The sequence below is a fragment of the Drosophila simulans genome, chromosome X (genome assembly GCF_016746395.2).
Source record: "Drosophila simulans strain w501 chromosome X, Prin_Dsim_3.1, whole genome shotgun sequence".
Lineage (NCBI taxonomy): Eukaryota > Metazoa > Arthropoda > Insecta > Diptera > Drosophilidae > Drosophila > Drosophila simulans.
Window position 1 is genome coordinate 21,864,939 of NC_052525.2, and position 27,897 is coordinate 21,892,835.

At 42.0% G+C, this 27,897-nt stretch overlaps 2 protein-coding genes across 14 annotated transcripts in view; one reads left to right on the forward strand and one right to left on the reverse strand.

Annotated features, from left to right (window-relative positions):
* The window catches only part of LOC27209109 (chaoptin), a 205,707-nt gene that overhangs the window by 146,298 nt on the left and 31,512 nt on the right, over positions 1–27,897 (forward strand). For all 4 annotated transcript variants that reach the window (XM_016174293.3, XM_016174294.3, XM_039297059.2 and 1 more), the window contains one exon: positions 6,479–6,510. The gene's annotated coding sequence lies outside the window, so the exon portion shown is untranslated. The remainder of the gene's footprint in view (positions 1–6,478; positions 6,511–27,897) is intronic.
* LOC6726635 (protein folded gastrulation) lies at positions 537–27,841 on the reverse strand. 10 transcript variants are annotated; one of them, XM_044923613.1, is made up of 4 exons: positions 27,781–27,841; positions 26,425–26,982; positions 17,389–17,526; positions 537–3,626 (listed from the first exon to the last, which is right to left on the reverse strand). In XM_044923613.1, exon 4 carries the CDS (start codon positions 3,586–3,588, stop codon positions 1,414–1,416), a length of 2,175 nt encoding a protein of 724 aa, XP_044779548.1. In that variant the 5' UTR covers positions 3,589–3,626; positions 17,389–17,526; positions 26,425–26,982; positions 27,781–27,841; the 3' UTR covers positions 537–1,413. The 10 variants fall into 10 exon arrangements, with proteins under 10 accessions (XP_044779548.1, XP_039152995.1, XP_044779549.1 ...); XM_039297061.2 differs by having other exon boundaries at positions 26,425–26,510; positions 27,673–27,841; XM_044923614.1 differs by having other exon boundaries at positions 26,425–26,877; positions 27,673–27,841.

Sequence of the window (27,897 nt, forward strand, 5' to 3'; positions counted from 1 at the left end):
GTAGCCTAATAGTATACCATCTAGAGCCTGATTTCTGATTTCTGATCAGAATTGCAACTCACTCCAGTGAATTCATCCCGGTCCTCTTTTGCTAAGTGTATCGCCAAAGCTGGTGCAACGGAATTCGCTTTGACATCTCTTTGGGCCAGTTGCCACTCAAAGCCCATTACGCAGTTGGAAGTCCATCTGTCCACTGTCGACCGGCACTTGAATATTTAGCTTATTTTTGGTCTGCCTTTTTGTCGTTTTGGCCAATTCGCTGCGGAACGAGTTGAGCGCCCGACGTTCGGCCAAACTGTTAAGGTGAACAATAAAGAAATCTTCATAAAGTCCTAGCCGAGTCACGGTTAGCAGTACGGTCGGTTGAATGCGTTTCGCCCGGGGGTCTCTTTCGAAGTTGTGGCTAATCCAGCATATTTGCACCGAATTCATAGTGGGAGTGGGATACTTTCCGCAGACTTTTGGCCAGCTATCAAATTGTGAGGAAGGCCCCCAGCCGCACAATCGCCATTGTGCCAATGAAAATATACGGTTTATTGCATTCTTGCATTTGTTTTTCTTATGAACTTTGGTTGAATTTGTTGGTTGAATTTCAATTGACAAAAACATGATGGTTGCCTGATTCGTTTCGTTCGATTCAATTCGATTTGTTTGAGTTAATGGATCGAAACGCATTTTCTATAAATATAAACATGCATTACACTATTTTTTAGGCTTTAGTTTCGATTTGTGTTTACAATGGTTAGCAGAACTGTTGCGCTTACATGCTAGGTATAGATACACGTGTTGTTTCAAAAATGCTTGGATTTGAAAGGTTTCTGCACTAATGAATATACAACAAATGCTCAGATTGTACGCACATATATGAATATATTAAGTTACAATGGTAATAATAGTAGTAAAATATGATACATCAAAAGATTCTGGATATACAAATAAGATTGCCTAAGTCTAACGATCAATTCATATGCCTAAGTAATCACAATTAAATATTGCTAAGGCTCGCAACAACGACAGCAGCACTCACATATAAAACTATTGTAATGTAAAAAAAATTGCCCTAAAATTAAATCAACAACTTAAAAAAGAAAGCAGTTGCAATAACACAAAAAAAATAAGGTATTATATAACGCCAAGGCAAAAAAAATATGCAAAAGTTGATGTTAAGTAGTGTGTTTGGACATGCTATGTACAAGTAATATTCGATTAAAACATTAAAAGACAATAAATATTTACTCAGAAAAGGGAAAAATGTTAAGGTGAGATAACTGTGAACAAACTTCAACACGCCATTGAAACGCTGTTGCTAACACGACACTATCCTGCACTAGACTATGCGGCACCCAGCTACTTCCTGTGGCTCTAGTCGCTAGCCAGAGCCAGGAGTTGCTGCTGCTGCTGATGATGTTGCTATTAGCGTGTGGTTGCTACCGTGTTGCTGCCGCGAAATGTGCTGAAGAACCGCAGCAACAGCGACTGATCCTCGCCATTCCCATCCAGATGGCGGTCCAGACGCCACCCAATACTCGGTAGCCACCAGAAGGGCGTATAGCCATCTGGGTTGCTGCTGCTGTTGGGAGGTGTGGCGGCGGTTGCTGCTGATTCCGTACTTGCTGCAGATGCGACAGTTCCTTCCGGCTCTTCGGCCAAGCGATCTACTCTAATTATTTTACTATTTCTATAGCTACGATTAGTAATACTTAAATCTTTTACTTCTGTTGATGCTGACGTTGCTGTCAAGCCGCTTTCATTAACCCCGCTCGATGTTGCAACTGTCTCTGTGGTGGCTGCTGTTTCAGATGTGCTCTGTCCCAATTGCGGCATCACCTTTGACCAATTTGTGAATGCTGCTGTGGTGGTGGCATCCTCAGTTGTTGTTGATGTTGACGCTGAAGTTATTTCTGTACTGGTTGGCTCAAGCTCTTGTTTCTGTGGCTGATGCTGCTTTCCTTGCTTGCCCTTTACCAGCTCGTTGATGAGCCGCAGTTCCTGTTGGACATCAATTTCACTGGTAGCCTTATGGCCCCTATCATTATCGTCGTCGCCGCGTCCGCCAATTGTATTTGTCATTAAATTGTCATTGTCACTCGCCGGCATATCGGACTGCTCGATCGGATCGCCGGGAGTGCTGCTGCTGGGCTCTGGTGTTGCCGTCGTGGTACTGCTAGCGGCCTCATCTTCGACAAAATGCTGATAGTGAAACCGGTCAGTTGAGGAGCTTGAATCAGCAACATCAGCTGCAGTTGCCGAAGCTGTTGTCGTTAACTGAACCGGTTGCACTTTCGATTTTATCAAGACCAGGCGATTTTCACGTTCATCTATCTCGGGTTCTTCTGGCGGATGTGGTGATGATTGGCCAGAGGTGGAGGTGGCAGTCGATGTATCCATTGACGCCTCCGCAACCGTTGAGTCCCCTGTGGTTGTTGCCGTCTCTGTGGTATACTCGTCTTCCTCACTTGGTAATATGTTCGTAGCGGTCACCTCCCCCTCTTCCTCTTCCTCTTCCAGCTCCGCTCCTACCTTCTCTGCAGCCTCAACCTCGTGTTTGGTTTTTACATCCTGGTCTGCGCTCAACGGCGGCGCCACCTTGCGATGACTAAAAAGGGGCTGCACCAACTCAATGCTGCCATCGTTGACCGGCAAAAAGGCGTCGACCTTGAGCAGTTGTGCCAGATCCGCCTCCGCGTTAAATTCATTCAATGCGGTAGAGGAGTCATCACTGTCATTGTCGGTAAGAGAACTGCTCACCAGGTGCACAGGGCCATCGTGCTCCTGCTCCGCCGGCAAAACAATGGACTCTACTTGGCCGATGTCCTTGTTGCTGGTGGTGGTGGTGTTGCTGGTCGGCATGGTAAGTGTTGTCGATGTGGAGAAGGCATCACTGGGGGCCGCCAGCAAATCGCCGCCGGGAATGCGGTTACTGGCCTCTCCCGAAGGAACAAACGGTAGGGCAACAGTCGCCGTTGACGTGGGCGTGGTGCTAGTTGATGTTTCTGCTGTGCTACTGATGTTTTTGACATATGTTGCAGCAGCCATGTCCGGCGGCAGTGGCAGCTCCTCGGGCTCACCCGTGCCCGTGGCGAATTTCTTCTCAAAAATATTGAATTTCAGTGGTGCATCCTCGCTGGGCAGGGCTTGATCCCCGGCGCCAACGCTGGACGGTAAACCATCCTGCATGGCTATAGGTATGACTGAAAGATCGTACACGATTTCTTCACTCTCCTCGTCGTCGCCGTAGTCATAGTCTCCAATGGGTGGCGGTGGGGGACTGCCATTGGAACCCCCGGCCAGGATGAGTTCCTGTTTGACCAGATCCGTGGGATCAATGTTGGACTGCGGGATGCAAAGCTGGTTGAACAGCGTGTGACCCTGCGGACAGTGGCGAAACGGCAGCGTGAATATCGACTTGGCGGTTATCTTCTTCTCCTTGGTTAGGTTTCTCTGCTCAGGGTCCAGGTTCACCCAATCCTCCCACACCATCCTCTGGACGTTCCCCTCAATGGGGCGCGAGGTGATAGGCAGGGCGTTGTTGGCCCCTAAGAAAACCGTGAGCGCCAGAACAGCCAGCAGACAATTGGGCGGAGACATCTTCTCGGGACCGATCGATCGCTTACTCCTGGCTAGCGCTGAAAGACACAAAGAAGGGGACAACACATGAACAAAGTAAAATGACAGTTGCAGAAGTATACCTAATATGTCTGGGCAGACCAAGCGGGGCCACCCACAATGTAGTTGTTCCTCCCTCCAGATCACCCTAACCCGTAACTCCGCCGGAAAAACACCCACTCCATTCGATGTGGCCGTTGACGGATAAGCGAAACCGAATACCGGTTCTGTAGCTGCACAGAGAGCGGTGATATGGACTTTTTTATGTGGGAATTTTCTCTTTTCCTGGCGTGTACCTCATAGCTTGTAGAAACACATTAAAACCATCTGACCCGCAACTTTTTTCTCTACAAAACCATACGATTAAAACCTCGGGGGATTTATAATATCCACCCCGGGGATTAGGGGATTAGAAACGAAACACAAGCGAATGTTGCTATGTGATTTAACACGGGATCCCTTCAATTTCATTCAGATAAGGTGTACCAATTCCGACTCTTCAGCAACAAATTGGCTATATCAACGGCTTCACTGCACACCAAAGATGGTCACAGGGCCGTTGCACATCAGTCACCATGTTGGCATGCTGTCATCGTCAGCAGCAACAATATGCGGCAACTGCAACAACTTGTTGATGCTGTGTCGTTGCAGTAAAATGATGTTGATACTGTTGCACGCGTTGGTCACTTCGTTGCTCCTGCTTTGCGAGTATATTGCAACTTTGGCGTATGCTGCTATGCATTCGGAAGCACGCACCAGCACCAGTGCTTACAACGCGGCGGCGGAAGCGAGACGGCGGCGGCCAGAGCAGGACAGCGAGAGGGGCACACGCACGTTTGTACTACTAATGTAGGCATATATTGTACATATTTATATGTGTATATATGTACATACATATGTATATATGTAGGTTATCGGGGTTCTTCGAATTTATTAGTTCAAGTGTGCGACTCTTCAACCGCGACTTTTCTAACTGTTGCACTCGGTTTATGGCTGCTGCTGCTGCTTCTGTGGATGTTGCTTCTGTTGTTTGTTGTCATTATTACTTGTTAATAGCCCCGTGGAATCGGAAAGTGCGTGTGTCGCTGTCTCTGGGTCGCGTATCGGTCGTAAAAGCCGTCAGCCGTCAGCCGACAGCCGTCAGCAGCGGAACTCCCATCTTTCCCCTCGGAACCCGCTTCGTAATGTCAAGTACCTAGGAGATAGTGGTTGTTTGTGTTGTTGTCGGGCCTGCCCGATAAGACTAATGTCACCAGTGTAACGGTGTTATATAAGGCAATGACTTTGACACTCGCAGCAATCGAAGATTGTGGTGGAGGGGGAACCTGGCACGTGAATGCATATCATGATCAGGGGAGCAACTATTTCGGATTCGGAACATAGCAGCAAGCCTCCCAATATATCGACCCAATTTCACGTGGTGTGTTGTGTGGTCAACGAAATCACTTAGGAACATCACCAAAAGCAAATTAAAAACAAACCTCCTTCTTAGTTGTTTAATAATACGCACAATTTTAAATTTAACTTGAATTTAAATTAAATTGAAGTACCATAAAAGTAAATGATTTAGCAACTACTAAGCCTATTTAACACTTGTCTAGCTGCCATTGCATCGGGCCTGCTGCAATGAATAATCGTACTGTATAGCTTTAGAATGCATATCTGCCTGTCCTATTCCATCACTCGCCATCCGCCCAATAATGTGTCGCTCTATTTGCTGTTTCGATTTGCTAATCTATATTTATGAAGGGCCAGGAAGCCGAGGGATCTTATGGAATGCACCGCTGGCGCTGGCATTCGGTGGACATGTGGCTGTCACCAGACATCAACTCTTATTTCAGCCACGAGAGTTCCGTGAAAACCCCCTAAAACACTCCCCCCCCTCTTTCCCCTTTGTGGACGCGCGAAAACGCCCTATTGGAACCCCCGGAAATCCTCTGCAAACTCCTCACAGAGGGCCCCTTCCTCTGCGGTCAGCAAACGGACGTGAAGGGTCGGACATTCCATCTTCCATGTCCTAAACATCGCAACATCCACATCCAGGGCGTTTCGCATCAGTGTCCAGTTGAGCTTCCTATATCAGTTCATCTGTCAGTTTGGCGGGGCCCAAATTGAAATCAACTTCACACGTCGCAAATTTTTAATTAAAAATCAGCAACTGATGTCAATTTTTGGAAGCTCTCTTTTCGTTCCTGTTCTTCTGCTCTTATTCGTTGTTTGTTGATTCGGACAAAATTTGATGCCTTTAACGCGGACATGGAGATAGAGATAAAAAAGGACATTTCGACATGTGGATATGGATGTGTCTGCTGTTTGTACATAATTCCGCAAACATACATTGACATCTTGCTAATACAAAACAGCAACACGTAGAGTTCGTTGTTGGGTGCCGGCGCTTCGTGTCGACACGTATTCAATTCGATTCAATGATTCAATCCCGCATTCCGCATCCTGGTCCCCGTATCCTGGCAAACACGCACAGTCATCCTAGATTTCCCGCAGCTGCGTAGCAGAACAATGCGTGTTCAGGAGCCCACGGATTTGGACTTTTTTAAGAGCGCGTTCTGTCCCCTTTTTCATTTGCCCGCCGACGAACACGTTTTTCTTCCTCCGCCCTTTATTTCTGTTTAATTCCCACCCGGATTCGGCTTGATTCTTGACACACATATACTATCACCGCGATCTGAAATCAACAATATGTTCAGGTCCTTAGTTTCCAAAAGGGGCCCTTTAAAGGGATTGCAAAAAGTTATTTTAAAAGCCAGTGTCTGATAAATGATATAATAATATATATAATGATTTACCCCACACATGCCACAAGCAAATATTTCACACTTCTCTGGTATTTAATTTGAATTTCTTTTCTTTATAGAACACTTTGGTGGATAACTGACCTAAAAGAAGGTGAGTTCATTTGGTGTTCATTTGGTTGCCGCTTAGAAATATTTATATTCCCTAGACTTAATGAATAATTCAAAAGCTCCGGCTTCAAAACCACCGCTAAGTTGCTGGTCAATTGCATCACTTGTGATCTCATCGATACCTCCTCCTTGCCGCTTTAATGCCATACAATATCGTAGCTAATGGCCACTTGAGAGGCTGGACATTCAATTGCCACTTGCTGGAAAGTGGTTCAATTAGCTGCAACTGCTTGCCGTAACGCAGATACAGATATAGATACTGTGTCAATGTCGGCTAAGAATTATACAAATTCTAATGTACGAGTATCTATCTAGCCGTCCGACTCGCTGCGTCTTTTAGCTCGCCATTGCCGCCCACGCACGTGGACACAATGTCAACCAGTTATTCGGTGGATGGTTGGTTAAAGACTAAAAATGCAAACTGAAACGTAACGACGAACTGAGTCGAAGTGAACGATGTTGCACGATGTTGCTGATGTTGCTGATGCGCCACAAGTGGCCGCAGTAGCAGCGGCACAAAGTGGTTCGCGGTGGTGTCATTTAGTTTTTATTGCCGCTTAACTGCCGGCTCGAAAGCCAAAGATACACTTGGAAAAATGGGTGGCACCGTTTCTGTTAATTTTTAATTAATTGTAAAACTAAATGTAACCAAACACGTTCACACACAGTTCATTACGATTCATTAAACTCGATAAACGAACTACCTTAAAGTTTGTTTGCACTCTAAAGATGTCCAAGTGCACAGACAGTCATCACTCAGACGCCTGAAGACTTGGCTGGCTGGCCTGCCAAATGGTGGCCCAAACAACGGACGGGGCTTTCAGCTATTGTTTTTCCGATTGGCTCGGTAAGGCACTTGGCCACCGTTACCACTAACTTGAATTTGAATATGATTTCAAGCCGAATACTGTGAAACAGCCCAGACGCTGCAGTCGCACTCGCATGAGATCACTGGGCCCTATCGCTGGAATAAAATCTGCACTCTGACATCATCTTCTGAGGGTAATTGCGGCGAATTCCATAATTCCATTATCCGCACCGCAGACAATCGATGCCGTTTGTGCAATTGCGAATCTCGTTTCCCATCTTCTGCCCCCTTCCACGTCCTTTGAAAATGAAAAGCGCCATGTAGTCCCCCCAAGTCCCATAAGCGACAGGAATACGTGCCCAAACACTTCACACGACAATTTCCGATTTCGCCAGCATGCTCATGGGCTTTTCCTTCCCATCATCATAAACTATTGGAGTCGAAAATTGGAAAATTTCCAAAAAAACCGCAATGCGCGTGAATATCGTGCGTTAGAAACGCAATTAGTTTTCCGTTACCACTCGGCTTGGGAAAACGATTTGAATCAAATGGCGATCGAGTCCAACGCTGCAGGTGGCCGCAAGGGGGCGGGATCAGTTCGCAGTTGCCAAACCATCGGCCGAGAGCATAACTTATATAACATATATAACAACTCAGTTCTAAATGGCTGAGGAGTCCGAGGAAAAGCGAAAACTAACTAATCCAATTGGGGGCACACGCGCTCAGATCGACAATTAACGATCAACAATTGAAGGCGTCCAACTGAAAATTGTTTACGACATCGTCGTGCGATTTTGTTTTCCTTCATTTTTATTTTGTTGTTTTTTTCTTTTTTTTTGGCCTTGTTTTGGTTGGTTTTGGTGTGGATGCGGGTGCGGCGGCTATACTCGTAGTCTTGGCGATACAGCAAAGACGGGGGTTCTACGGTCTGGCACAGTCCACAAACACGCAGCTGACTGAAATGCGCACGCAGACGCGTGCCGAATTCATAAAAACGCATTCGCGTTCGAACCGATTTATGTACATTTCGGTGGCACTTAGGCATAAGACCCGAAGACCCCAAAACACCCAGAACGACAAGAGAGGCACGAAACTTGATCCCAATAAATTGAAAAGCCCAAAAGGAAGTAAATAACAAACCGAAATAAGCGTTTACAAACGAGCAGCAGAACGCAAAATCGGAATTGAAACTGGCCGGTAATGAAAATAGTTAAACGAAGGAAAGTCTAGTGTTAAAATTTTTAAATCTAGACAAAAAATCAATTAGCACAACACTGAGATATGCCTTTTTATGTATGATGTACCACTTCGTCCTCTGAGTTCAATGAAATCCGATTTAAAACGAAACAGATTTTAGCGTAATAGGCGTTGTTGGAAAACACAGTGGAATTGTCCCTAAAACCTTCATGGTTAATCTCAGCTTTCAAACTCTTATAGTTCCCGAGATGTGGACTTTCACACAAGGACTGATAGACATGGCCAGATACATACATATGTACCTTATAGGACCAAGAAGTGAACAAAGTGTTAACCGACTTTTCCTTTATAATAGATTGGGAGCCGTATAATAAGTCGCCCGATGAAAAAGAGCTTTTAGCCTAATCACAATATTATCCTCTGTTTCATGTCATGCGCTGAATTTGGTCAGAACTGATTATTTTTTCAGAATTATCAGATCATTTCTATGATATTAATAGCATGGCATGGCTATATCAACTCGCCCTTCGATGCTAGGGCACAATACAATGTGCATATATATTGTATATATTATATACATATATATATGTATTACCTGTTTAACGAATTAGAGTAATTATTCAAAGAATAAACTATTGGATTATTTTTAATATCATCGCATTGTCCATATCAAATGCATCCATTATTTAGAATTAGCCTATTTCGATATTATTCTTATCTATGCGTTTCTGCTTCTTTTCTACCATATGCCGGGATATATGTAAAAATCGCTTACTTATGACACATTGAAAAATGTAAAGTGTTTCCGAAAATCAAAATACTTGTGCATAAGATTCCTCTGGGATATACTAATCTCCTAATATTTCTCAAAAATCATTTCGAACGGTCCGCGGAATCCCTGAAAATATGTTCAAATTATGCAGTTCCCCGCAGAGTCTTAACATTTCCCAACGTCATAATCTTCGGCCCCGAAATTCGTGACCCCCTCCAGAAAGTGTGGTAGGCCATTAGCATAAGTAGCGATTAGAGGCTACCAAGAATCGTGAGTGAGTCTAATTTGTTGCCCTCGCCTAAGTCTGATATATGAATTGCTTTACCGCCGATTTTTCGGGAGTCGTGGCTATATGTCTATATATTAAGCATGGCTTCAATTTGGGTTCCCGTTTTGAATGACGCAAATAGTTTTCTAGACAGTATCCATATGCCATGTTTTGGCAGTTATTGGCCTTATTGATGTGGCTGTGTACTTACGCGAGAAACTAAACAAACTAAAGATGACGAATGATTTTCGCACTTCTTCCACTTTCTTACTAACGTATTATTGGAGATTTTTGCACAACGCTTGAAGGAAACGGTTGTTTTATTTTAAATTTAAATTTTATAAAAATAGTCCAATTAGTTTGGTTTGGTTAAATGATCCGGCCATTCACAATATATCACTTAAAAAAAAGAAACACACAAGAACCAGATTAGCGACTTGAATAGCTGAAATTCTGAATACAGACTGAGTGGAAAATACAAGAAAAATCACAGAGCAACCAAAACAAAATCTTGGCCGAGAGTAGCGAGCACACACAGCAGATGCAAAGACACAGAGATACGTAGATAAAACAAAATTCATGTGTGAGAGATACGAAGAGCACGCTGGAGATAAACTTACGCAATATAAAGAACCAAAGAGCCGAGAACCCGCAATGAAAAAGTATCTGCATCTGTTAATGCAGCTGTATCAGTATCTGTAACTGCGCCCAAACTAGTATCTGTGTATCTGAGTCTTGGCGATTTGGCGGTAAATCTTTGCCACACTTGTTTGTTTTGATCCTGAGGACAGGTAGAACACCGCATCCGGCCTCTCCCCCCCGAATCTACCTGGTAACCAGCCTTGAGATACTGTTCAATCAGAGCGAGACAAAGCGGGACGGAGCGAGGCCGAGAGAAAGAAGCCTATAGAATCGATAAGAACGTCCGCAAGTATCTTCTGCTGATAGCAGCGAACAAGCCCAAGATATACAAAGTTGTCCATGAAATTGCACTCTCGTTCTCTGTAAATCTCTCCACCACTTCTCCGCGGTTTTTTTTTACTGGTCAAGGCAAATTCCTGATAACGTACCGAGTCATATGATGCAACCAAGGTGAGACCCAACAACACGGTAATTAGATGTCGGCTAAGTTGGAAGGTACATATGAATAATGTGCTATGCGAATCTTTGGTGTAATGTAAGTGCAATTGAATTTATAACTTAACTATACTGCATAAACTAGTTGAGTCATTCAGCATCTTAAAGTACCTTCAGTGCTGGAAAAAATAGCAAGAGAAGTCAAGAATCCAATCGAAACTCAAGCAAATACATCCATAACCTAGGTCAATGTATACAGCCATTCGCAACACCTGATTCCCCCCACACCCCAGCAACGCTTCACAACCCGATCCCTTGAACACAATCTCTTGGAAGCCGTTGGATTCTTTTCACGGTTCGTCGAAAGTGAATGATCACTCCGATCTCGAAGCTTTCGCTTTGGCACCGCAATATAAAAATGGAAATGGAAAGAAAATAACCAGTGTTTGCAATACAATTAACGGTTGAGTGTTGACATCGTCTTCGCGACAACCGATGAGCTACAATTACAAGATCAGCGACGACAGTCGGACAAAACTTATCCCTATATCTATATTTATGGCTACTGCTGTCTTCCGCTCGCTAAGCATCTGTATCTGCTGAATAGCTGGTGCATCTGTGGCTTATCAAAAAGCCACTCTTTGCCGACAGCCATTGCCTGCCCAAACTGTATGGATAGGAAAACATACGTATAATCAGATTTTGATGGACGCATTTATCGTTGGCAGACAATGCACAAATAGTAGAAGGAACTAAAGCAGCGGCAAACAGGAGCAGCAACAAGTGTATGTGAAACAAACATAACACTGAGACAACAATCGGAATGCAGTTCAAACGGTTTCATTTTATTATTTGCTCTCCTCTCTCATGCACCATGTGCATACGGGTATAGGACGGGTACAGCGAGCGACCTACCAAAGATGTTAAGTTCAATTAAAATAAATGCACATTTTTAAACCCATTACTCGTGGAGTAAAAGTGCATACTAGATTCGTTGAAAAGTATGTATATAAAGTATATATATTCTTGATCAGGATCAATAGCCGAGTCGTCTGTCCGTATGAACTTCGAGATCTCAGGAACTATAAAAGCTAGAAGGTTAAGATTCAGCATTTTAGAGACGAAGGCGCAGTGCAAGTTTGTTGACCCATGTTGCCACGCCCACTCCAACGCCCTAAAGTCGCACTTTGGAACAATTTTTAAATGTTTTCTCATTTTATTCCCCAATATCTATCGATATCCCAGAAAAATTATTTAATTTCGCGTTCGCATTCACACTAGCTGAGTAAGGGGTATGTGATAGTTGGGGAAGGTAACTTTAACCTCTTTGGTTCCAGATAGTGGGAAGAAATTAATTCCAAATAAACTCAGGCAATTAAGATTAGAGTTAATGTAAAATTTGGAAAGGTCCCGCAGTGTGTCGATTAACCGATTCGGAATCAAAGGTAACGCGAGAAATCCTCGAAAATGTTTGTTGGGTGGGTACCCACCTAATTTCTGTAAAAAGGAGGCTGGAAAAAAGGACGCAAAAAGTATTGATCGGGCCCACTGGTGACTCACTTGTCATTGACATTGCACGTCTGCATGGCAAGGGTTGCAACTACTTTGCCACACAATGGGCTTCCTTGTTTTCTGGACATACACCCCACCCCTTCCCAAAATAAAAAGTCTAGGCTAGTGCTGAACGTTCAATGACAAACGGCCAAGCTGAATCAATCATCACCCTCTATCTCTGTGGCGGCGTGACGAATGACTTCATAACATATCTGACCAGACCAGACCCAATTAGTCGATGTAGTTTCAATAATCGTTAAACGTTATGCTCTGGGCAAAACACATTTTCTTCTACAGAGTATTGTACTTTCATCAAAAGTCAGGGTCTTGAGCGCAATAATATGTGGTCTCAATACCACATAACTGCGACAAAAATAGTTAAGCCAAGCAAATTAATGAAATGGTAATTTTTAAGTCGATTTCAAGTCGATTTTTTTTTTTAATTGCTGACATTATTTTGTTTTGGTTTTATGACTTCTGGGAATTATATAAATTCAGTCATGGCGTAATCAACTTTTCAATCAAATCCCATTAGTACTTACTTAAAAACAAAAGAAAATTGTACTGAAATATAATTTTAAGCAACAACTTTCTCGCTAATAATCAAATACGACGAGTGAAAAATTCTCGAAATAAACTAGGTCAACTCACAGAAATCGAAAAATTTGAATGAAAATGGAACGGGAATATTATAAAACGAAAAACCGAAAGGGAATTAAATTTAATTCAATTCTTACGAAATGCGATTGCTGCATTTTTATCAATTGGGCATTTAGTTTAGTCGTAGTATTTTTATGCAACTCCCAAGAGCACTGAGTTCGAGAGGGCCAATTAACGGTGGATAATTAAGAAATAAATAAATGGGCACTGACTGGGGCTAAAATGGGGAAAAAGAAAACAATTGTTTGGTATATATATTTACGTGTTCGTCGTAGTCGACGTGTTTCTTTTCGCGCATGTGGCGCGCAATTCAAGGCCAACCTTTATTTGTGCCATATTTCATTGTTTGAATTTTTGGGTTTTCGACGCTTTGCCTCTGTGGTGTAAACATACAAAAATTGTAAAATTAACTGTCCATGTGAGTTGAATGGGAAAACAGATTTTGAAACGGCATTCGGCCCGTCCGTTTGAATATTTTGGATATTTTTAACATCGCAATGTTTGAAAAGGGGCGATGACGGTGCAAATGAACAGGTTCGTCGTGGATATTCTCACTTGAATACAAATCATAGTGAAAGACCCTTGATTGCATCTCGACAGAGCTGGGGAGGTAATATATTTAATATTTAAGTAATTAATATTTAAATGATCGCAATTCTTTGAGTTAATTGCATTAAGTAAGTGCTGTTTACCAAGGGCATTCAATGTTACCTTAATACGATGTCTTAATATTACATATATTGATCATTTTATTTTATTTATCGAACTATTAATCGATTAACATGTTTACTCAACTCTAAAATATCTGCAGAAAAAAGAGTAACATCAAATTTGTAAGTAAACCGAAGCTTAACACTAGTTAAATTTCCACTTACAAAAATAAATCCACCGAAAAGCTACAAATTTTTGCGTGCAGCAAGGCATTTGGTAGAAACATCATGAAACTATTAATTCATTTGCAGTAGGTGCCTCCGGACCTGCTTGTAATCTTTTCAATTGGCCATTTTTTGGGCCTTCATTTCGATTTTGGCTGCTGTTTGCTCCTGTTTTGTATTTTGCGGGCTTCAGCTTTGCGGCTTATGCAGCGCATTTTTAAATGAATTGTTCGACAAATCAATTTGCATATTGCGCGGCACATTTGCGGTAACAACAGGCGGGCTAGCAACAAAAACAGCATCAACGCCAACAACATCGGTAGCTGCCCCAAGAGGTCGCCGCGCATTTCTAACCCTCGACCCGACCCGACAATTTACAAAAATATTTTTGTGTTCACACTCAATTAATGCCAATTGACTGCGAAATTGCCAACCCTTTTGACACGTTTCGAATGGAAATGAAAATAGATGTGGTGGATGTTCTCACGAACAATCTCGCCGTGCGTACAGTATCTATGTACATATCTATGTGTACATATATCAGCGTATCTATGTATCCGCAATGCCCAAGCCAATTTACAGGATGGCCAAAGCTCGCGGTTTCGCTCCACTGCTGGATGCAAAGTAAATCAATAAATAAATAAATTGTCACATGCAAAATTCATGAAGAAATTCTCAAAATACAACGGTCGCATTGATAACAACAGGCAGCCAGAACAACAACCTCGAATTATTCGCATTTTGAACGCAATTGAACTTTTCGCAAACATTTTCGTGGCAAGAGCTCCGGACCTTTTCCTTTTTTTTTTTTATTGCCACATACACATATGAACAGTATTAAATTGAATTAAATTAATTGTAACAGCTTAATTGATGAATCATTTGTATTTTTATTGCATTAAATCGACTGAGCCCGAGACAGAATGTGAGAACATTGCCCAAACTGAAATTTATGATGATGATGTGTCGATGCCCAGCGAAGTTCAACAGATTAATTTAAATGGGTAGTGGGTAACTTGCCAGTGATTTTGGGACCTGTAAAAATATTATCTACGCATCTGTGACACATTAAGACATCTTACTGTGTTTTATAGCAACGTTAAAAAGCTGACACAGTGACACAGATTGATATTATAAGTCTTTTACTCTTTTACTGGCTCACCATGTTGTTTACCTAAGCACTATATACCTAATATGTATATTTTGCAATATCAAAATCATTTGGGTAATCTTAATGGCCCGACTCTATTACTAAACGTCAGATTACCAAACATACAAATATACAAACTTTAGACTCTAGCCGATCTTGGACTATCTTGGACCGAGTATTTATGTTTAATGTATGATGTTGATGATGTTTGATGACATTACAGGCACTTAAAGTGTAAGCCACTGTAATTATTTATGAGATATGCGCTGGAATCTACATATATCCCAAAAAGTACTATAGAAAACAATATGTGTATGCCTATGCACATATGTGTGTACATATGTTTAAATGCAATTTTACATATGCATGTAGACCTATAAGATTTACTGCATTTATTTTACACGCATTTTGGATGATTTGGTGTTTGAATCACAGTGCAATCGCCGGAATCTGCCCAAGACCAAGAAAGACGCGGCATTATGTAAGGTGAAAGAGGCATTTTTTATACTCGTATATTGTTAATGGGACTTTGGTGCACGGTCAGTTATCTTGGGGTTTTCGTCAGCTGTTTTTATCGCTTCCGGGCTAAAATTGAAATCCGAGAAAGAGACAGCCTGAATCGGGTAAGAAGAGTGACGGCAACAATTATCTGCAGGTTCTTTTGCAGTGATTTGGCCACTAAAATTGTTCACTTAGCCATGCAACCCTGACACAAGTGTGATTCGCATGTAAATTGCGCGTCTGCTGGTTTTTTACCTTTTTTTGCTTGGGTTAACCCGGTTCGCGAATTTGTACGAGACTCAACGATCTCTTTGTATTCATTACGTTTTTGCACCCTATATGCTGGGACTTGTTTTCGATTTTATTTTAATTAAATTATGTCAACGCAATGAAAATGTTATTGAACCAGCACGAACGCTGCTTGCCAACTAGAGACGTATTCATTAATTTGGATTTTGCAACTTTTATACACAATGTGCGGTAACAGCAACACGAACGATATCAACACTGCCAATTTTAAAGCACATCGAACTTTTGGACTTCCCCCAATTTACGGGCATTGTGATAAAAAACAAAAAAAACAGTCAGCTTCGCGATGGGAACAGAAAAATAATATATTTGGGAGTAATTAAGAAGCAAAGAAAGTTCGATGCTCTTTGTAGAAATAGGTTTACAGTGCTAATGCAAATGAACTGTTCTATTTATTAAAGAAAATACTATTGATTTAGATACCGATAAAGACATATTATCAATACCGATGAAGACAAACAAATCCTATATTCCAATTCTTATTCAGGTCGGAAGTAATACCGCATGCCCCCATAGCGAATGCTACTGCGAATATAAAAAACGATTCGGACTAGACATAGAGAGCATTTTTAGCAGGAGTCAGCAAGAAGCAATCGTAAACAATTGTGTTTAATCAACTAAAATAGAGGAATAAGAAGTGAAAGTGCGAAGAATTAAAACTGAATCGAACTGAAGGGAGTGGAGGGAGGAGTGAATGGATTTGCGAGTGGGTGGGTTCATGGGTGGGTTGTCAACGCCCCCGCGAAATGGTTCCTTTGTGCGATTTATGGCAGAAAATATATCAGCTGCTTGTAAATATGCGCGCAAACGGAAACAAACCAAAACCAATAAGCTAAATACACTTTCTTAGGTTTATTGAAAAGTAAGGGTTCTTTGAAGCAAAAAGTACAAAACACAATTTAATAAAATAAAACAAAAGAGAATGCTATAGTCGAGTTCCCCAACTATCAGATACCCGTTACTCAGCTAATGGGAACGCGAAATTGTATCATTTTTCTGGGATATCCATAGATACTGGGAATATATCTATATATATATATATATAATATATATAAATGAGAAATAAATTGAAATTTATTTAAAAGTGTGGGCGTTTTGTAGGTAAAAGGAGGGACGTGGCCACAGTGTTTCTGGTATACAAATAAAAATTGGCAAGACAAACAATAAAACGAAGAAAAACCTTAACTTTTTTCAAAGGTGTGGGCGTGGCAGTTTTTGTCCGGTTTAAGTTTTTTGGCAATTCGATAGAAATTTACAAGACTAATAAAATTATACAAACATATGCAAGAACGTAGGGAGAGGGACAGGGTCAGATCGACTCGGCAATTGATCCTGATCAAGAATATATATACTTTATATAGTCGGAAAAAAGCTTCCTTCTGCCTGTTACATACTTTTTCACGAATCTAGTATACCCTTTTACTCCCCGAGTAAGAGGTATAAATACCACTTAATTATAGCTTTTGAATGACAATAAAGGTATTACTAGAGTTAATTAAAAAACGGTAGATGGTCAGTCAAAACCTAAAAAAATACCCAATAACTATTGTTGTCAAAAGATCTTAAGATTCTTGTAACGTGAAAGGTATATAAGCATAACTGTAGGAGACTTTTAAGAAAAGTTACAGTCCTTCGTGTTCCTATTAAATAAAATGGTTTTCGGCTATGAAAACCAATACTCAATACTCACCAAGTCTGGCCACATAAAGCCAAATAACATGTGAATTGGTCGAGACGCAGTAAAAAAAAGATCTCTCCAAATTGCAGTTTGTTTGCAGAATGTTAATTCTTCTTGTTTTGTTTGATTTGGTTGTGAGCAGGGGTAATTCTGCAATAAAAAAAGGCATAGACATGAGTTGTATTTAATATTACATTGTGCCCTATTTTTGGTGATAAGCAATATGAAAAAATATTTAATGGGATAAGAATGCTCCATTTGTTAACAGGAAGTCTTAACTGACGCATTAAGGAAAGTAGTTGGCATTGAAACGAATTCACAGAGCTCAAGTTTTGGAATACGTACACAACATCCGGAAATCGATAAGCGAATTCGTGGTTCTTTAGGTCTTAGGCTTATCAAGTCTAGACTTTTAAGAAAAACATGAATGCTATTCTACTCTTTGATATGCCAAAACTAAAATGCCTAGTTGCAATAAATATGTTTAAAAAATGTCTAGAAAGGCGATCTTTATGCTTCCAAGGTTGTTTTTTTAGCAAAACGTTAATTCCTTGTTTTACGAAGGTCTTCTTTGATTTGTAGGCCGGTGTGTTCAGTGTTACAAATCCACTTATTTGTTGGATTTAACAGTTTAATTCTACGCCTCGATAAACAAACCGAACCCCAATCAAAATGAAGGCCCCTAAACCAACCCGCAACGCAACGCCATGTGTCTGTTTCAATCCCACGGATACGGATGAATGGCGGGCGGAGTAGAGATGTGCGCTCGTGACTCCACCGCGTCACGAGTTGCTGAAGTGAATATCGTTGTAAAACTCATGATTAAGCTTTAGGAGCAATACTAGCTAATAGATGGGAAGTTCGTGTAACAGTTGCCAAAATTGTTTGAATATATTCTATTTAGCCGTTGATATAGCCCAGTGAGGGTCCTTACGGTGCCATCCAATGAATAAAATGAAAATGCGCTCACACGCCCACCACCAGCATACCAGCATGCTACAGGCACATCAGATGTATCTAAAAGCATGCGTTGCTGCTGATTGGAAAATCAAACAACTTTGACATTTTGATTTTCAAGGAGAATTCCAGCTAGACCTCCACCAAGATATTGTGTCCTAAAGATGTTGAACAATTAAACAAAAACGAAACAAAAGCATTTCCCCTCAACAACATGTTTACATACGCCGCTCAACAAAATTAACAGAAATTTTCATCTGGGCAAAGCAGTTTCTATGTCGCCTTCCAGACATTCAAGATCGTGTTTGCTGATGGGTTTCATGGGCGTCGCGGGATTCCCAGACGAGGGGCTGGGTGGTAGGGCCCGGGTAAAAACTTGTCCAGAAATCAAGCGAGCAATCAAGAAAGCAGCCAGAAAGCCACAATAAAGCCAGCGGAGAGCAAGTCAAGAAAGAAAATAAAAATAAAAATAAAACGAGTGAAAAATGCCGCCAAAAACAAGTGCCAAAAACAAGTTTAAATGTCAAAATGTAACTCCCCCCAGACGACAAAAAAGAATAAAAATACAACCCAGGGGGCAACAACAAATGCTGCAATATTGCAAGTTGCTGGGGCGCCGTACCACCAACAAAAATCAAATCAGCGCCTGTTGCAATCGACGGACGTTGCTATTCATTTTGTTTTTTTTTTTTGTCGGCTTGTTTTTAGTGCCGTTTATAATTCGCGCTTATGCAAAAAATGCTTAAATTTAACGCAATTTTTTTTTACTTGTTTCCTTCTGGCAATAAAAACGGGCAACAACTGCAATAACAACAACCGCAACGAGTTGGCGACGAAGACATATAAATGTTAATCATCTTAAGTCCGTTAAAATTTATGACAATGAAAACTTCAACTACCACAAAAATTTCAGGGCGAGCGCGGGGTATTGTGGAAGTGTGACTCAAATTAAGAAGTCGTCAAACGAATCTGCAGTTAAAAAAAAAGTAAAAGGGGTCTTTTTTATTCTGGGGCCAGACGAGTTTTCGGACAATCGAATTGAGCTAATACACGCTAACTAGTGCTTTACCTAGCTCTAGTCAGAACAGTAACGGTCATAAGAGTAGACTGGGTATCCTGTAGAATGATGCCCTATTTGCATCAGCACGGTTTCTTTCGATATTTTCGATAGTCCTGATAATTATCAATGGGATACGGCGCAGGTCTAGACAAGAACTGCGACCAAGACCGATTAATGTTCAATTAATTAATTGCGCTTGTCTCCTTAATGGCGTCATCATCATCTTGTATCGTCGGTGGAGTTCACAGTCTTTAGATGGAATAAGCCAGCTCGTCTCAGGGACATGGGGGTGGAGTGAGCTAGGAGCAGCAATCCTTATCAACAGTGACAATATGTATGTACATAAGCCGTCCCAGCTACACGGCAGTGCAATTTGCATTCTACTGATTACTCGAACTGATACTCAAATAATGAATTCCACAAGTCTGTTGATACCTATTTCCTCCCTGTTCTCTCAACCCTCGAATTGTTTTTCACAATGGTTTGCACCGTGCCTGGCTTTTTTTTGCGACTTTCCTCAAACTGATTTGTGCTTCAATTTTGAAGAGCCTCCTTTGCATTGCCCTCAGTTCGGCTCGGTTCGGTTACCCAAAGTCATTAAACTTTCTATGCCGCGTTTATCACTGTTGTTGCTGCAGTTGCTACAGTTGCCGCTGACGTGCTGGCCGCGAGCAACATGTTGCAGCTGGAGCGCAACGCCTGCCGCTCGCCCGCTCATTAGCCCAGTGATTTTGGACCCGCCGGGCAAATAACAATAAGGTATCTATTGCAGCGCTGATTTATCTGGCGTCTCACGTTCGCACAGGGCCTGGCCATGATCCTCCGGCCAGTTGTCTTTGGATAGTGGGTGAGTGATTGGGGATTGGGGATGAGTTCACCCATGAATTCAAGTTTCCACTTGCCGCGCGCATCGTTTAATCATCAGCGTCGATTCAATTGCTTCGCACTACAAAACATTGACAGCCGCAAATGTAGCAACTCCCGATGCTACATATATTTGTTATTTAGTGCACTAGAAGAAAGATAGATCCAATTGCTTAGTAATCAAAAATCAATAGGGTAACCGTTAGATGCCACATATCTTGGTTTTCTTATTCACATTTCGTAATGACTAACTGTTAAGTAAGACAGTAAATAACCTCCATGATTAATCAAATGGCTACTATTGAATAGTAATTCCAAATATTGCCATAAGTCTTCGAATGCAAAGTTTCGTTCTGACACCGTACATTTGTATCTGCGAAACCGCCACCCAGAGGGCGTCTACAGTTCATGGGAATCCGCTCCAGATGATGCCACATACAGCACACAAGATTTGCTGCATGTGCCGCTAACTGCAGCCAAAGCAACACAACAGCCACATCAGCAACAACTGCTGCAGCTGCTGCAAACTTTGACCCCGCGCTGCGTTCTCAGGCGTTGGCGTGGGTGACACCAGGGGCGGTCTCCAGGGGGCTTCTAGAGAGGGGGGCACTTCCGAGGGCCACTGGAAACTGCTTGCTTGCAATTCGCTGTCGCAACAATTTTAATACACTCTTACATGATTTTGCAGCGTACAATACAATGCGAATCGCTGGTGGGGCTGGCGGCTGGCGGCTGGCGGCTGGCTGCTGCAAGTGTTTCGTGTTTCGGGACCTATTGTTGGCAGATCTGGTTGTCTGTCAGTCAGTCGGTCGGTCATGTGGCCGAGTAATTGATCATGCCATGCTCTGTGCTCGGCAGCACAAAGACGCCTCACAAAGAAAGACAGTTCTACAGAAAATTCCGCTCAGATTTCTTGAAATGTAACCCCCCTCTACCCGCAAATATTTATTATGTGAGGTTTTCGGTCATTATGAAAGCCAAGTAAATTTTAGATTGTGTCCACATTTGCAGTTTGTTTAATTAAAATTAAGCCACCGCGTGTAATTTTTAGCAAATGTTTTTATTCAAGTATGCATACTTACTTACACGCCGTGGCTCAATGCAAGTGTGTATATTTCCCTTTCTTTTGAATGATTGTAAATTTGTAATTACAGAATTCGTAAGAGTTGCTTGCGTTTAATGGTTTGAAATTAGTGCGTTTTAAACGCTGTTTAATTCGTTAATCATCTCACGGGCTTATGGTGTTTGTTTGCTTAAGAGGGCTGTTGTTGTTCCTGTCATTAAACAGAAAGCCCCAAAAACGAAACACTGCATAATAAACTACAGCAACCTCAACTACACTGCGGCAACATGCTAGCATAAACAAGCAGTAACATAACAAGAAGTGGCAAAAAAATATGGCAAAATATAATACAGAAGTGTGGGAAAAAATGCCAAAAACCGAACCAGAATTTTCCACTAACACCTCTCCCGGCCACCGCAAACAGCTGTAACGAACGCCAACAATAACACCAGCCACATCAGCGGCACGGCGGCTGCAACACCAGCAACAACAGCAACAACAGCTCAAACACCCCACGGTGGCAACACCAGGAGTATCAAACACGCGTTTTCATTTTGCGCGGATCCGAAAACTTGCAATGCAAATGCTTTGCATTCCATCAACACACTCCCACTGGCCGCCTCTCACCTGCCACGCCCCCATTCAGTGTCTGCCGCCAAAAAACGTAGAAGCCGAATTGTAGGCTCTGGGCCTGGAACACAACGATAGCGTTGTTAAAACATATGCTTTCGCACTTGCCATGCTCGAACATAAAATTGAGATGGTGTTGGAAACGGGGAAAAGCTAGCGAGGAGAGTGGATGTAGGGAGGGAAAATCTCGGGAAATTGCCTTTGAAAGAGCGACGAAACAGATGAATCGTCGTGACATACTCGAAAAATTAAGAAGCAGTCATGCTCATAATCCCTAACCAAGAAGAAAAATGAAAAGCACAAGAGGGAAGCTAATAGTCGAGTTACCCGACTATTAGATACCCGTTACTCAGCTAGTGTGTGAATGCGAACGCGAAATTTTACAATTTTTTTGGAATATCGATAGGTATTGGGGAATAAAATGAGAAAATATTTGAAAATTGTTCAAAAGTGTGGGCGTGGACGGTTTGGCGTCTTTACGGCGTTAGAGTGGGCGTGGTAAAGTTTTATGGCAAATCGATAGAAATTTGCAAGGCTAATAAAAATGTAAAAATATTGAAACCCGCTCTATAAAAGTGTGGGCGTGGCAGTTTTGTGCGGGTTGTGGGCGTTAGAGTTGGCGTGGCAACATGATGAGTCTTTAGAATCTGTATGCTGGCTGAATCTCAATCTTCTAGCTTTTATAGTTCCGGAGATCTCGACGTTCATACGGACAGACGGCCAGTCGGACAGACGGACATGGCTAGATCGACTCGGCCATTGATCCTGATCAAGAAAAATTGTAACATCACCGGGGACGGCAGTCCACTTAGTGACGATGAGCACTAAAGAGTTGTGTTGTATAATACAGAATGTGATACTGTTGTCCGATTAGATCCAGTTTATCTTCACAAAATGTGACATCAGGAATATTTGCAGTTGGAGGTGCCACCGAGTTAATGTCTAATTTACAACAGAGAACGCCTTAGTGCATGCCTCGACCCAGTGCATACCCATTCCTCGGCTAAAGGTGTTTGATTAAGTGCTGACAACTTTTTAATGGATGGTCCGCTGAGAGACATTCGTGCGGAAGTATGTAGGTTGGCACTGGGGGAAAGTCCAGCTCTACTAACATGGCTCTAGGCCATCATTTCGCTCCCTTACAGTTTTTAAAGTTTTTAAGTCGCTCACTACACGCGGCGAATGATTAAATCATTTGGCCAAAACGAAACACTAAGGGGGCGTGGTGTACAGCGTACATGGAAATCAAAACGGAATATAAAATGCGTAATAAAGTGTAATATAAAAAAGAATTGTAAGCGGAAGTGGCAGCGACGCATTTAGCTGGAACAGAAACGGACTTATGTCGAGAAGCGGAAGAAAGAGTCGTCATAAAGAAAGAAGAACGGCGGCGGCGAGCGATGGAAATTACGAGCACTGTCCACGGCCACGGACAAGAGCAATAAAGAATCGCATTGTAATAGCGGCAATAGCAACAACAACAGCAACACAGTGCTGGGGGCAGTGCACCTGCGGCTATACCCATTGGGGTCCGTACAGATACAGTCGCTACAATTCCGATGAAGAATTCTGCTTCCGTTTGCCACGGCCACAACAGCAACAGAAACAACAGCAATAACAGCAACAGCCAGCATACACTCAAAAAAAAAAACACCCAAATCGATCGAACGAACGAACATCCAATATCTTGTAGTGATTATTAGGTGTGCCTCGTTATTGGTATCAATGTAGTGGTACATGGAAAGCAACTCAGATATTCACGATTGTAATACGTAAGACTCGAAATGTAGATTCCTTCGAAGCACTTTAGTTCACGAGGAGGGACAATGAAACACAATATTCAAGGATTGTTGCTTCGAATGCGTTCAGTCGCGTAAGAAGCTTTCACTTGCAGCAACGGCACTCGTGTTGCGAATAATCCAGGAGTACTATCAGGCTACCTACCACCTACGACAAAACTCAGCGAAAATATATTTCTCGCTGTGCATCCGTGGCAACCGAAAGGGCGTAACAGGTTCTGCCCCAGTAGCAGCCGCCCCCATTTCGTCGCCCCTTGGCTCCTCGCCACCCCACCCCCACCCCCACAGCCATCCCCTCCACCCCCACCCATCCCATGGAGCTGAGGCACCTGTTCGTCGACACTTTGATGCTTGGCTGGTTTTAGGCGAACGCGCTGCGTGCTACGCTTCTGACTTAGCGATGACTCAGCTAACGTGTTCCGCCCGAAAAGGCCCATGGTACACCCCTCATCCGCTAATTCATCCGCCTTCAAGCCTTAATAACCATGCGGGAGGGTGATGGACAGGGGGAGGGGGAAACGCGCCGCTGCACATGGGGCTCAAAGTTATAGAAGGCGTGGGGGTGGGGTGGTGTTGGCGTTGGGTCAAAAGCTACTGGTGGCGGCGGTCGGGTCGTAAAGGGGGTCTAGACAGGTGGATCCATCGCTCTAACGGCGAATATGTATTACCTTATTAGCATGGGCTGCCCAAACTCAGGTTCAACAGGTGAATATCTAACTGAATGAATGAATGGAATGGGCAAGTGATGCCGAAACAAGATAAGTAAATACTGCAATTGCACGACTTCTGGACCAGAACTCATGTAAATGAGATGGTAAGTTGGTAAGCATATGCGTACTACGTCGACTGCCATTGTCCTCCATTTCGGATCGCTTTTCGTCGGTGTAGTTACAATATATATTATACGAGTATGTACATATGTACCTACTCCATACATCCATACATTTCTAGTCCGTGGGACTAGCTACTGCGCTGGTATGTACATACATATGTATTAAGTACTTACAGGTACGAACTTTTTCGGAACTTCTTACTTCAGCATTAGCCGATTTCTTGGAATCCGCTTGAAAGCACAGTACGAAATGGGAATAGGATAGATTCCAGAAATTCCAGAACAAACAATCCCCAAGTCTTTCGTGTAAGTGGAGGTCGTATATTGCCATCGGTATTTGGTTTTTGGTTTTTGGGCCCTCAGGCACGTACTGCCATATGGATCGCCCGTTTAATGCTGTTTGCCCCGATGCAGCTGAATCAATTTTACCACGGCTACATAGCCATGGGCACCAGAGACTCAAAGAGCCTCGAAAATGATTTCGTGATAGATTCGTTTTTTTTGGTTGCTCATTTCATTCTGCGTTCCCTGAGGGGTATCAACATGGGCATAGGTATCAACATGTATGTCCGGATACATCATTTTAATCAGATAACTATTTTGATATATATATATCAAGATATATATCTGACAGCTATCTGATAGTCGAGGCAAACTCTGCATATGGTATTTATATGTATACGTACCATCACAGACCCCGGAATTTGATTTTCGTGCCGTCTGTAACACTTTCTAGTGCTGATAATGACTTTTGTAATTCATGTCTGCGCCAAAACTAAAAGCGAGTACACGGAAAAAGGCACTAAATATATTCATAAATAAATGTTAACAATTTCCCTGGCACTTGAGTGCATTGCCACCCTTCCAGCTCTTTATTTATTGGACAGTCGGTTAAAGGCAATTAACTTGGTTACACTTTCATGCGGGAATGAACTTTGGTGCCGAAATTCGTTCACGGTTTGCATTTAGTTTTCCATTTTAAGCCGCAATGTATATGATTTGCGTCCAGCGGAAGTGGCAAAGCACTTCGGCGCTGATAGTCACCGCGTGACTTCATCGGCATTATCATCATTATGTCCATTGCCAGCGACATGGAGCTCATCTCTATAAACATAATCGTGAACCCACTTGTTTGGCAAATGTTTGAGAGCGCACCCCGATAAGACACCTTAATGCTCCTCGAATTTTGTGGATTTAAGCAGTTCGAAGTTTTGGGTGCATGATGATACTAAGATTGGTTATCATCATCCATTGTGGTCACGTCGTGAAATAGATTTTTGCAATAACTAGTAAGGCACTTTACTAGGTTGAGAAATGTGCACGTGTCTAATGAAAACTGCATTTGATATCTATCAGTTAATTTTTAGGGAAACAATAGGCTGAATCGATTTGTGCGCGTAATAAACAGCTGTTTCGAAAAGCATTAGACTAAATACCTCGCCCGCGATTTGGTTCATTCATTCAAGATCCCAAGAGGCGGCTCTGCATCTGCAGAATGGCTAAATTTCCCACATCCGCAGAGTCAGAAGGTCAGCATCGGGCGTGAGCCCGGAAAATCCGCTAGGATAAGCCCACGAAAACGAGACATCCCGGTCCCGAGACCCAGGAAATAATGCAGCGGGATGATAATGAGGAGTACCAGAAACGAGATACTGTGGGTTCTGTAAAGTCTGTAGTCCGAATTTGCAGGGCTGTAAACATTTCGCTGGCTTCGTTTCAATTTAATTTGCATTAAGAAACAAGTTTCGCAGCGCAAAGTAATGATGGGGTATTCGATGGGCATTATAAAACACGCATAAACGTTAAATAAAAATACATACATATGCATGTACAATCCACTTACTTTTGCTGTTTTATATCCCAAAACAAAGACGCCGAGGAAGGTGCGCTGCTTTTGCTTTTCGTTGCTTCTCCTTTATCTTTCCCCGACTTTTGTTTTTGTTTGATTGTGGGTTAATACCAAGTTGTTGTAAAAATAAATTAGCATATAAATAAATAATAAACACCACAGATTGGCTCGTTTTGGATTTCGTTTTGATGGCGGTTGAGTTTATTTTTTTGTTTGGTTTTTAAGAATTTTATATTTTATGCATATGTGTGTTGGTTAGCTTGCTGGTAGGAGCCAGTTCAAACTTTTTTGTAGGAAGACACTAAATCTTGTTCAGTTGCTTTAAGTTTTCCCGTCGCTGGTTGCCTTTCATTTTTCGCTGCAGTTGTACATTTACTATTGTTAGTCTCATTAAGACAACACTGTTTTTTATTCGATTTCGTTGTTTTCTCTATTTTATTTCTGCAACTGTATCACATGTATTATCATATCATTCACAAAGACTTTTGCACACACGAAAAAAGAAAAAAAAACTACAAAAAATCGATTTCAAAAGGCATCAATTGTAATATCCTGTTTGTGGAAAAAACGAAAGAGAATTATTTTTCGTACAAGTATTGAATGCAATTCCAAAATAATGCCTACAATGGAAGGCGCCATGTGCACCGAAAAAAGCTTAAGATTGTGAAATAAATATTCAATATATGTGAAATATCATAGTGAAATCACGTTATCTAAATATTTGTAACTCAAAGCTATGTTTTTTACGAACATTGTTGGTACTGGCATTTTAAAGTTGATCTCTGGTTTTTCAGTGCACATAGGCGAATCTATATGTACGGACTCATACATATATTTTAAGATTATAAATTATCGGACGTCTGTTGCTGTAAAGCCAACAACAACAACAAAAGTACAACAACAACTGTTTCACAATGTAGTATAAACACAAAAGCATAGTATATTAATACATGCCTCGTAGTATGTATTTTATTTTATTCTACTTTATTTTCACTTCGTTCGTTCCCTCTTTCCTGTTTTCTTTTACAGATATGCAATCGAGGGTTTTTTTGTTTTGTTTCAGAGTTTAGGTTCTTGCTCAAATTAAAATTAAAATCGGGTCAAATTTAGATAAATTAAAGAGTTTATATTCCCACTTTACTATTTGCTTTTGAGTTATGCGCACGTTTTGACCGATTGCACATGTCTCTTAAATATTGAATTTATGTTACAAATTCAATCGAAACGATAGTGTTACTTTACTTTTTTCATTTGCTATTGTTGGTGATTTTTATCCGCTTTCTTTCCCACTCATTTCTTTTAAGTTATTTTCGCAAAGAGACGCTGTAAGGCGGAAGAGAAAACACGCACCGTTACCGATCACGTTCACAGTTGTTTTTTGAATGAGAAGTGGCTTCGAAACGTAGCGTCGCAGGCGTCGACGTCGGCGCCGCAGTCGCTGCGACAGACAGAGAGTGGTCAGATATA